The sequence below is a fragment of the Panulirus ornatus genome, chromosome 11 (assembly GCF_036320965.1).
Source record: "Panulirus ornatus isolate Po-2019 chromosome 11, ASM3632096v1, whole genome shotgun sequence".
NCBI classification, from domain to species: Eukaryota; Metazoa; Arthropoda; class Malacostraca; order Decapoda; family Palinuridae; genus Panulirus; species Panulirus ornatus.
In genome coordinates this window covers 19,750,341-19,762,616 of record NC_092234.1, presented here as the reverse complement: position 1 = coordinate 19,762,616, position 12,276 = coordinate 19,750,341, and the positions used below count along the sequence as shown (strand labels likewise).

At 38.9% G+C, this 12,276-nt stretch overlaps 1 protein-coding gene across 2 annotated transcripts in view; it reads left to right on the top strand.

Moving 5' to 3' along the window:
- Positions 1-5,547, top strand: part of wfs1 (wolframin ER transmembrane glycoprotein wfs1) — an 81,266-nt gene extending 75,719 nt beyond the window's left edge. For both annotated transcript variants that reach the window (XM_071666723.1, XM_071666724.1), the window contains one exon: positions 1,584-5,547. In XM_071666723.1, the coding sequence (XP_071522824.1) occupies positions 1,584-3,515 (1,932 nt within the window). In that variant the 3' untranslated portion in view covers positions 3,516-5,547. The remainder of the gene's footprint in view (positions 1-1,583) is intronic.
- Positions 5,548-12,276: the final 6,729 nt, after the last annotated feature.

The window sequence follows — 12,276 nt, the reverse complement described above, 5'->3', positions numbered from 1 at the left end:
GCAAATGAGAGTTGGGGTGAGAGAGTATCATTGAATTTTAGGGAGAATAAAAAGATGTTTTGGAAGGAAGAGGCATAAGTTTGTTGAGTATTCCTAGGAAATTATATGGGATGGTATTGATTGAGAGGGTGAAGGCATGTAAAGAGCATCAGATTTGGGAAGAGCAGTGTAGTTTCAGAAGTTGCAGAGGATGTATGGATCAGGTGTTTGCTTTGAAGAAAGTTGTGAGAAATACTTGGAAAAACAGATGGATTTGTATGTAGCATTTGTGGATCTGGAGAATGCTTATGATAGGGTTGATAGAGATGCTTTGTGGAAGGTCTTAAGATTATATGGTGTTGGAGGTAAGCTGCTAGAAGCAGTGAAAAGTTTTTACCAAGGATGTACGGCATGTGTTCGAGTTGGAAGAGAGGAGAGTGACTGGTACCCATTTAAGATTTGTCCGCAGTAGGGGTGTGTGATGTCCTCTTGGTTGTTTAATTTGTTTATGGATGGATTGGTTAGGAAGGTAGAAATAGAGTTATCATTTAAGAGAGTTTGCAAAGATTTTTTGGGAAATCACAGATCAGAAAACTACTGTGATGTTGTGAAAGATCTATTGACTTCATACAAACCTCTTGGGTGGAGTACGAGTCAGAAAATTCATTTTTTGGACTCACACTAATACTTTTTCCTGGGAAATCTTAGGGCAGTCAGTGATGAGCATGGTAAAAAATTTCTTTAGGACATTTTGGACATGGATAAGTAGTACCAAGGAAAATGGAACCCCTTATGTTAGTAGATTACTGTTGGACATTAAGAAGGGATGTTCCTGAGGCCAAATTAGGACAAAAATCATACACTTCTTCATTTTAGAGTAAAGATTTTTAAGAGTAATACCAACCTTATTTATGAATGAGTAATATACACTTGTAAAATTTTACTGCTTCATCACTTAAAAATGATGCCTGATAAAAAATTCTAAAAACAGATTCAAATTTGGTTAAAGAGTACTGTAAGGTCTACGTATTTTTGTTCGTGGGGCAAAAAAGATTTTAAGATACTGTTGACTAGTGTATTTGGCATCTTCACAAGTGGTTGTATTTACTTATTATTGTAATTTTGGCAAATGTGAAATGCAACATTTTCTAGTTTTTAAAACCATATATCCATGATTGTCTGGTAATGACAGCTGATAGTAATGAGTTTTGACATGGCAATGGAGTTTTTAGAAACATTTGGGACTGTAGGAGCTGTTGTAAATAAGGGAGTTGGTAATGGAGTTTTTAGAAACATTGTGAGGCTGTAGGAGCTGTTGTAAACAAGGGATTTGTAAATTAAAGTGTTCTGCTACAGCAGATTTATGGAAAGTGTTGCTGACTTTCAAGCTTCATTAGAATCACTGGGTTTTTTCTCAAGATTATACTGTAGTTTGTGTAATTGACAAGCTTAGATGATTAAAGTGCTCCCTACTTATTTATTTAGTAAACCTATTTCTCTGTATATATTTTTATGTAATGAATGCTGACGATTAGTCATAAAATATTTTATCACATACAGATAGTTGATTAAAGACAGTCTAAAGTGACTTATCATTTTTACAGAACCACAAGCACCCAGAGAGCCATACCAACCTGGAGGAACGCTATGGTGGGGAGAGATTTACCGAGGAACACATAGTTTCAGCATCAGTCCTTTACTGTCAGGGTCGTGTTCCTCCCCTCCATCATTTTCTGACTCTCATCTCACCCATGACACCTAGATCACGCCTCCTCCAGGCATTGCATTGGCCTCAAAGGCTACTAGAGGAGATTTGTGAGAATTGTGTGCATTTTCTTGGTATTACTCTAACCAATTATGTAGGTAGAATTTTAAGGATGTTAACTCCAGTTACTGTTGGAATTATTGTATGCTTATTAGCTGGTTTTTTGTCATTTTTTCAGGCAGAACATGTAGCAATTATTCTTCCAGTCATTATGTCTTTTGTATCTCTCATAGTGATGTTAGTGTCATCAGTCCACTTGATACTCAACAGAAAGCGTTTTAACTGTTTTCACACATGGACGGTTGTGTTTTCTCATTTCTGTCCAGAATTAGATGTAGTACAGGCAGAGGGTCGGTTTAAAGCCAGATCCTGGAAGCCATATGCTGCTATGTCATTAGCTGTATTTCTTTATCTCAGTACAGTTCCATTAACTTCACCCAGACTAATGTTAATATTTTTACCTGTCATGTGGATTTCTGCTATTTCAACATTTTTGTTGGTCCCAGAAAAACTGACAAAGTGGCAGTTTTTTTCTATATTACTCTACATATCAGCTATAACTCCAAGCATTTATGGAAACATTGGCCATTGGCTGGTCTCTGTTACTACAGGAACAGGTCTAGAACACATCCTTGCTGAAAACCACATTGATGTCTGGTGGAGGATAAGGCTGCACTTAGGAATAGGACCATTACTCCATTTGTTGTGGTTTGGTCTTCAGCTGAGTGTTTTGGTGTCCAGTGGGCCTTCTTATCTCCCATCACACTTGGTCAGTGTTGTATGGTATCATTTGGCTGTTGTTGCATCCCATAAGGTGGCTACACCAATTGACATACTGTATCCTATTGCTGGGTGGTCCTTAATGGTCTTGTTGCCCACTGTGAGTTCCTTTGTGCTGCTGGTAGGGCCAGCCTTCGTCTGTGCATGTCTTGGCTTACACATTGGAATGGATTATCAATCATTGGTGCTTATATTTTTCTGTAGCATGTGTCTAATGTGGATTATGAAGAATTGGTGGCCAAACCTTATTTTCGTCTGTAAGTTAATTGTAGTAATGGGGATGCTACTAACATTCTTTCAACCCAGCTCTTTTGTAAAGTCACCAGCATCACGACACTCTAGTCTCCAGTGGGATAATTTCAAGAATGTTTGTTTGCCATCAAAAGATTCAAGAGCTATTACTGTGCATGGTTGTTTGCCTCTTCAGGGAACAGTTGTGAAGTGGCAGGGGTCTGTTGTACAAGTGAATATTATCAGTGTTTACAACTTACCTCAGATGCTTATGTCTGTATTACCAGTAGCATTAGAAAGGCCCCTGAGGTGTTACTTAGGTCAGAAATTATCCCCATGTCCAAAAAGCAAGGTTGTGACAACCCAGAATGAGCGCTGTAAGCTGTTGCACAATGTATTGGGATCTGACATGTGTACACTGGAAACTTGGAATGAGTATACCTTTGATATTAAGATTGCAATGAGTTCTTCATATTGGAAATTTGGTAGTGAAGGCTCTCAAGTCATCCTAACAGCTGATAGTACATTTCAGGATTTTATGTTAGGAGTAGACATAGGTGATCAAGTTGAATTTGTTGGTGCTTTGTTTGAAGGCATTGGCTCACATGAACCAAAACTGCATATATCCTCAATCAAGTGCATTAATTGCAAATCAAAACTGAATCCAGTGCACAAAGGAGATTATCAGTTCAAAACAGATATTAAGGCTGTTCCGCCATATATATTTAATTTCTTCCTGGGACCAACTCTAACCATATGAATCCCTACTAGTGAAGAGTGGTTATAAAAGAATTTATAGATGTGCTTTGTCTGGTGGGCAGAGATTCATACTATTAGAATTATACAAGGAGGGTATTATAAGAAAATGGGCCTTGTTGGTATTTGCATTAATAAAAAAAAATTCCTTTATGCAAAAGAAGTGATAGGACAAAGAATGAATCTGAAGTATGAGTAAATTAGGTAGCTCAGGTCTTGTTAAGGTCCCATTTCAACCACTGTGAAGCAAGCCTTTGTTTTTGCTGGTAGAATTTAGATGATGGCTGTCAAAGTTCCACCACATTATCTCATCATTAGTACTTGTGTATGGTTGAAGTTTAGCTATTTAAATATGTCATCTGCATATTTAAGTCTGTAGTGCAGAGTTTCCTGTGGATATTGTATATAAACATCAAAGAGTACAGGAAGTGGCTTAGAGGAAATTTATGTAGGTAGGAGATCTTCGATCTTAACATGTGAACACTAAAAGTCCAAATATCCATGTATTTAAGACAACAAAAAAGTGTATGAGTGTCCACAGTTTGAACTTGAGGAATAGTACTCCTTACTATTCTGAGTTGTTTCTGTTATTTCATTGGTTTTTGTCCTTGTGCTCTTTTCATTCATGATATCCAATGTACATCCATCTCCCAAAGCATCATCAATGAAATTGTCAAACACTACCGTAGTCTTCATTTCACTTGTTAGAAACAGAGACAAGGAAAAATTATGGGTTGTCACAATAGATAAATGTTTGTAGATGTTTTATTTCTTACATATGTACATGCGGTGCATACAGGTAATGCTGTATTTAAAAACTGGAAAGATCAGAACTGTATCCATAACTTGAAAAGATCCTAAATCTGAATATTTCTCCATCCCAAGAAATGCGGACTGAAATTCTACCTGTAGTTAGGAGAAATTTTTTAAGATTCTGTTTTGAGCCATTAATGCATATTCATTGATTACAAGTAATCTGGTAATTAAGATTGTATGTTGCATGCAGTACCTTAGGATTGCTGGACTAGCTTCATAAATGATTTGCTTATGATTCTGAAGGTCATTTATAAAAAAAATTGTGTACAGTACCATGATGACTAGGGTTCATTCGAGAGTTCTTTTAAAGATTGTGTTTGTTTGTTTTTTTCACATCTTTTTGCAAATTTACATTTGTCAACATATATGTGATATGATAACGGTTCTATGGTTGTAAGTCCAATAAACAATACGTTTTCCAGAAATAACTATGAAATACATTGATGTGAGACTTTTGGGTATTTTATATTGATGTGGAAAGGTATGTGTATTCTACTCTACCATGTGCATATGATAATCATAATAACACTATTAAGAAACTAATTATGAAAAACAATTGTGGGAGGAGGTTTATATGTGCTTTCATTATCTTCATTTGTTAGAAACACTAAAATGAAATAGAATTACAACTCTTCTAGATAAATGCTTAATACTAAAAATGTTATTGTACCAAGGTATGCTGAGGTTATAGGATATTAACATCTTTGCTGTTGTACCATCTATGCAAATATTTTTGCATTAGGAGTTATTAACATCTTTGCTGTTGTACAATCTATGCAAGTATTTTTGCATTAGGAGTTACAAGATGAAGCTTTGAATGTTGTGTGTGATAATGGAATTATCATGGGGATCATTTTGGTAGTCTTTGGGGCTCAGGCTGACAATCCCCAGTTCTTCAAAATTAGTGTTTATAAAAGGTGCATATCTGCATTTGGTCTCCCCATATGAATGGAAACTGAGTAAAGATTGATAGATAGATAGATAGTCTTACAGATTGGTTAAGTTTAACAACTTTAGAATCCATAATATGCATTATATGAATTGATCGTGAATTTTACATTGAACCATAAATTTCTAAATGCCTTTTATTACAATTAAGTTTTTATGCTATCTGCTCTGTATATTTATTTATAGTGAATACATTTTTAGCTACATCACTGCAAATTCACATGTATTTTTCTAACACAAACTAGTCACGAAATAATAAAGTGTAAAGACTTTCATGGTTTTCATGATACCAAAATTATGATTTTGAGATACTTAGGAGAGTACCTGTAATAGGTAGTATGTTTGAGGAAAGGAACCTGGATGTTTTGGCTCTGTGTGAAACAAAGCTCAAGGGTAAAGGGGAAGAGTGGTTTGGGAATGTCTTGGAAGTAAAGTCAGGGGTTAGTGAGAGGACAAGAGCAAGGGAAGGAGTAGCATTACTCCTGAAACAGGAGTGGTGGGAGTATGTGATACAGAGTAAGAAAGTACACTCTAGATTGATATGGGTAAAACTGAAAGTGGATGGAGAGAGATGTGTGATTATTGGTGCATATGCACCTGGGCATGAGAAGAAAGATCATGAGAAGCAAGTGTTTTGGGTGCAGCTGAGTGAGCATGTTGGTAGTTTTGATGCACGAGACCGGGTTATAGTGATGGGTGATTTGAATGCAAAGGTGAGTAATGTGGCAGTTGAGGGAATAATTGGTGTACATGGGGTGTTCAGTGTTGTAAATGGAAATGGTGAAGAGCTTGTAGATTTATGTGCTGAAAAAGGACTGGTGATTGGAAATACCTGGTTTAAAAAGAGATATACATAAGTATATGTATGTAAGTAGGAGAGATGGCCAGAGAGCGTTATTGGATTACGTGTTAATTGATAGGTGCGCGGAAGAGAGACTTTTGGATGTTAATGTGCTGAGAGGTGCAACTGGAGGGATGTCTGATCATTATCTTGTGGAGGTGAAGGTGAAGATTTGTAGAGGTTTCCAGAAAAGAAGAGAGAATGTTGGGGTGAAGAGAGTGGTGAGAGTAGGTGAGCTTGGGAAGGAGACTTGTGTGAGGAAGTACCAGAAAAAGGTGAGAACAAAAGAATGGGGGAAGAATGGGATGTATTTAGGGAAGCAGTGTTGGCTTGCACAAAAGATGCTTGTGGGAGGTGGGCAGATTAGAAAGGGTAGTGAGTGGTGGATGAAGAAGCAAGATTATTAGTGAAAGAGAAGAGAGACGTATTTGGACGATTTTTGCAGGGAAATAATGCAAATGACTTGGAAATGTATAAAATAAAGAGGCAGGACGTCAACAGAAAGGTGCAAGAGGGGCAAATGAGAGTTGGGGTGAGAGACTATCATTGAATTTTAGGGAGAATAAAAAGATGTTTTGTAAGGAGGTAAATAAAGTGCATAAGACAAGGGAACAAATGGAAACTTCAGTGAAGGGAGCAAATGGGGAGGTGATAACAAGTAGTGGTGATGTGAGATGGAGATGGAGTGAGTATTTTGAAATTTTGTTGAATGTGTTTGATGATAGAGTGGCAGATATAGTATGTTTTGGTTAAGGTGGTGTGCAAAGTGAGAGGGTTAGGGAAAATGATTTGGTAAACAGAGAAGAGGTAGTAAAAGCTTTGCGGAAGATGAAAGCCGGCAAGGCAGTGGGTTTGGATGGTATTGCAGTGGAATTTATTAAAAAAGGGGGTGACAGTATTGTTGACTGGTTGGTAAGGTTATTTAATGTATGTATGACTCATGATGAGGTGCCTGAGGATTGGCAGAATGCTTGCATAATGCCATTGTTCAAAGGCAAAGTGGATAAAGGTGAGTGCTCAAATTACAGAGGTATAAGTTTGTTGAGTATTCCTGGGAAATTATATGGGAGGGAATTGATTGAGAGGGTGAAGGCATGTACAGAGCATCAGATTGGGGAAGAGCAGTGTGGTTTCAGAAGTGGTAGAGGATGTGTGGATCAGGTGTTTGCTTTGAAGAATGTATGTGAGAAATACTTAGAAAAGCAAATGGATTTGTATGTAGCATTTATGGATCTGGAGAAGGCATATGATAGAGTTGATAGAGTTACTCTGTGGAAGGTATTAAAAATATATGGTGTGGGAGGCAAGTTGTTAGAAGCAGTGAAAAGTTTTTATTAAGGATGTAAGGCATGTGTAAGTGTAGGAAGAGAGGAAAGTGATTGGTTCTCAGTGAATGTAGGTTTGTGGCAGGGGTGTGTGATGTCTCCATGGTTAATTTGTTTATGGATGGGGTTAGGGAGGTGAATGCAAGAGTTTTGGAAAGAGGGGCAAGTATGCAGTCTGTTGTGGATGAGAGAGCTTGGGAAGTGAGTCAGTTGTTGTTCGCTGATGATACAGCACTGGTGGCTGATTCATGTGAGAAACTGCAGAAGCTGGTGACTGAGTTTGGTAAAGTGTGTGAAAGAAGAAAGCTGGGAGTAAATGTGAATAAGAGCAAGGTTATTAGGTACAGTAGGGTTGAGGGCCAAGTCAATTGGGAGGTAAGTTTTAATGGAGAAAAACTGGAGGAAGTGAAGTGTTTTAGATATCTGGGAGTGGATGGAACCATGGAAGTGGAAGTGAATCATAGGGTGGGGGAGGGGGCAAAAGGTCTGGGAGCGTTGAAGAGTGTGTGGAAGTTGAGAACATTATCTCGGAAAGCAAAAATGGGTATGTTTGAGGGAATAGTGGTTCCAACAATATTATATGGTTTCGAGGCATGGGCTATAGATGGAGTTGTGTGAAGGAGGGTGGAAGTGCTGGAAATGAGATGCTTGAGGACAATATGTGGTGTGAGGTGCTTTGATCGAGTAAGCAATGAAAGGGTAAGAGCGATGTGTGGTGGTAAAAAGAGTGTGGTTGAGGTAGCAGAAGAGGGTGTTTTGAAATGGTTTGGGCACATGGAGAGAATGAGTGAGGAAAGATTGACTATAAGCATATATGTGTCAGAGGTGGAGGGAACGAGAAGGGGGAGACCAAATTGGTGGTGGAAAGATGGGAGTGAAAAAGATTTTGAGTGATCGAAGCCTGAACATGCAGGAGGGTGAAAGGCGTGCAAGGAATAGAGTGAACTGGAACAATGTGGTATACCGGGGTCGATGTGCTGTCAATGGATTGAACCAGGGCATGTGAAGCGTCTGGGGTAAACCTTGGAAAGTTCTGTGGGGTCTGGATTTGGAAAGGGAGCTTTGGTTTCGGTGCATTATACATGACAGCTAGAGACTGAGTGTGAACAAATGTGGCCTTTTTTGTCTTTTCCTAGCGCTATCTTGTGCACATGCGGGCGGAGGGGGCTGTTATTTCATGTGTGGCGGAGTGGCGATGGGAATGAATAAAGGCAGACATTATGAATTATGTTATTTCATGTGTGGCAGGATGGCGAGGGGAATGAATAAAGGCAGACAGTATGAATTATGTACATGTGTATATATGTATATGTCTGTGTGTGTATATATATGTATACGTTGAAATGTATAGGTATGTATATTTTGCATGTGTGGACGTGTATGTATATACATGTGTATGTGGGTGGGTTGGGCCATTCTTTCGTCTGTTTCCTTGCGCTACCTCGCTAACGCGGGAGACAGCGACAAAGCAAAATAAATAAATATAGTATGACTTATGTACATTTGTATATATGTATATGTCTGTGTGTATATATATATATGTATATGTTGAGATGTATAGGTTTGTATATTTGTGTGTGTGGACATGTATGTATATACATGTGTATGTGGGTGGGTTGGGCCATTCCTTTCTTCTGTTTCCTTGCACTACCTCGCTAACGACAAAGTAAAATAATAATAATAAAAAACCTGTAATTTTTATAAAAAAATGGTGTTGGCTTCACCTTCAGAGCACTTGGCTCTATTGCTATTTCCCAAGGTGCAGTTCTTTCACCAACCCTCTTCAATCGTTTCCCAAATGACCCCCATTACCTTTAGCAAAGCACAAGAGGAAGGTCTTTTCATATGCAGATGACCTTACAATCACAAAACCCCAACACCTTGGCAGGAAAAAATAAACTTTATTACATTACTTAGTTGGAAAGTCATCTAAATCAGAACAGAATGTCTGCATCTCCATAAATGTCTTCAAATCACCGTTTGAACTCCAGATAGACTAACATCTAGCTTACACCCTCCAGTTACCTTAAATGGACAGTTACTCTCACTGTACAAAACCACAACCATTTGAGGCATCACATATAAAACACAGCAATCATTTCCCTCACCAATAATATCTACACAATGGGAATACACAAACATTTAACCCTGGGAATGAAATCTAAAACTAGATTTGGACAAGAAAAAGAATCCACCATCCTACACAGACATTTCATTCACTTCCCTAAACTATGCCTCACAATCACTTTCTGCCTAGCAGGTGCAAACTCAACCATACAATGAAACAAGATCCTCTCAATATGGTTCCACCTTAACATGCTCAAATTCTATCCAACAGCTCTAGATCCCTCCCTCCCAAACACTCCATAACTAACCACCAACCCCAATTAGGACTACCCTGCCTCACATCTCAGTAACCTCAACTTGCAGATGCCCCCTCCTCAGCAAATTTAACAATGACAAAATACATACAAAGAAATGATTGTCAAGCATTGAACAACCACCCTTCCAGCTTGGTCTGCAACTTAACCCCACCAGACACACCTATTAGAGTCACACTTTCCCATTTATGCTCTGGACATCACTCATCCCTGCAACACTACAAACATTATTTCAACATATCCCATGATTTCATGACCATGATCCAGCTACCAAAATGAAGACACCAAACACTTACTACTCAATTGCCCTGCACGCTGCACATGGCATAACATATCTACACTTTATGGTCTTGACCATTGGATGTGGCAGGCTTCCTGAGAGCTGCATGATTCTCACAATGATGGATGAGATTTCTTGGACAGGAAGCAGAGATACCATACATATAGACATAACTTCAATAGTACCAACTACAACATAATTATCATTACACACACAGACCTGTGTTGAGTTTTGTTTAGCACTACACACAAGGACCAACTGATTATGTTGCATGAATTATCCTCTGACAACATGCCCATCCTGATAACTCTATCTATCCCACCCAATCAACACATTCATTGAAAAATATTTCACAAAGTACCCAAAAGCAGACTGGCTAGCCATCACTCATTATATGGAAACAAAATTTCACTGGACCTCCTTCATTTCCTAGATCATGCACTCACTTTTTCGTCAGTAACCATGGCATGAGCAAATATCATGCCCTAATCAAGGCCATCTTGGATGTAAGAGAGTAAGAATATTGATCAGGGTTTTGTAAGTGTTTGTAGGAAGAAACATCATATGAAGAAAGAAATACAAAAGAAGGAAGAGAATTCCCCTCCACAGCTAAACAATTTGAGGGAAGAAGGAGGCATCATTACAGATAATCCTTGAGTGACTAGTCTCCATACAGTTGTGGGAAGCAGCAGCCAAATGCATGCCAAGGGTATGATTCTGACTCACACAGCATGCCTTCAAACCTAAACCCTTTACCATCATACTACACAATGAGCTCGTTTATCATGTCCTAAGTGGATTCAACCAACTACAACCCCCAACCACACAGTCCTGATTGCAATAGGCATTAAAAGAGCATTTGACACTCCCAACACATCCTTGCACAAAAAGTATTTGACCACCCTCCGCAACAGTGACAAAAAACAGTTGGTCAACTTCATGGCTGGCTGCGACAAAGTATACAATGGAGCTCTCCATGGGGTAGTGTTTTCTCCAACTCTTCAATCTCTCCCTCAGGTAAACATCAACATGAAGGTCCATTTGCATGCAGTCAACCTCACAGTTACATCACAACACTCGATACCACAGTAGTGACATCGATCATGCAACACTACATTAAGATAAGGTAGATAAAATGTCTTTATTGTCAAATTGGATGTATGATATCAATTATTTATGTTACTTTGTCGCTGTCATCCTCGTTAGCAAGGTAGCGCAAGGAAACAGACAAAAGAATGGCCTAACCCATCCACATACACATGTATATACATAAACGCCCACACATGCACACATACATGCTTATACATTTCAACGTATACATACATATACATACACATATACACTCATGTACTTATTCATACTTGCTGCCTTCATCCATTCTTGTTGACACCCCGCCACACATGAAGTGGCACCCCACTCCCCCCCGTACGTGTGCAAGGATATTTATTTATTTATTTCGCTTTGTCGCTGTCTCCCACGTTAGCGAGGTAGCGCAACAAAACAGACGAAAGAATGGCCCAACCCACCTGCATACACATGTATATACATACACATCCACACACGCAAATATACATACTTATACATCTCAACATATACATATATATACACACACAGACATATACATATATACACATGTATATAATTCATACTGTCTGCCTTTATTTATTCCCATCGCAACCCCGTCACACATGAAATAACAACCCCCTGCCCCTGCATGTGCACGAGGTAGCGCTAGGAAAAGACAACAAAGGCCACATTCGTTCACACTCAGTCTCTAGCTGTCATGTAATAATGCACCGAAACCACAGCTCCCTTTCCACATCCAGGCCCCACAGAACTTTCCATGGTTTACCCCAGATGCTTCACATGCCCTGGTTCAATCCATTGACAGCATGTCGACCACAGTATACCACATCGTTCCAATTCACTCTATTCCTTGCACGCCTTTCACCCTCCTGCATGTTCAGGCTCCAATCACGCAAAATCTTTTTCACTCCATCTTTCCATCTCCAATTTGGTGTTTCACTTCTCCTCGTTTCCTCCACCTCTGACACATATATCCTCTTTGTCAATCTTTCCTCACTCATTCCCTCCATGTGACCAAACCATTTCAAAACACCCTCTTCTGCTCTCTCAACCACACTCTTTTTATTATCACACATCTCTCTTACCCT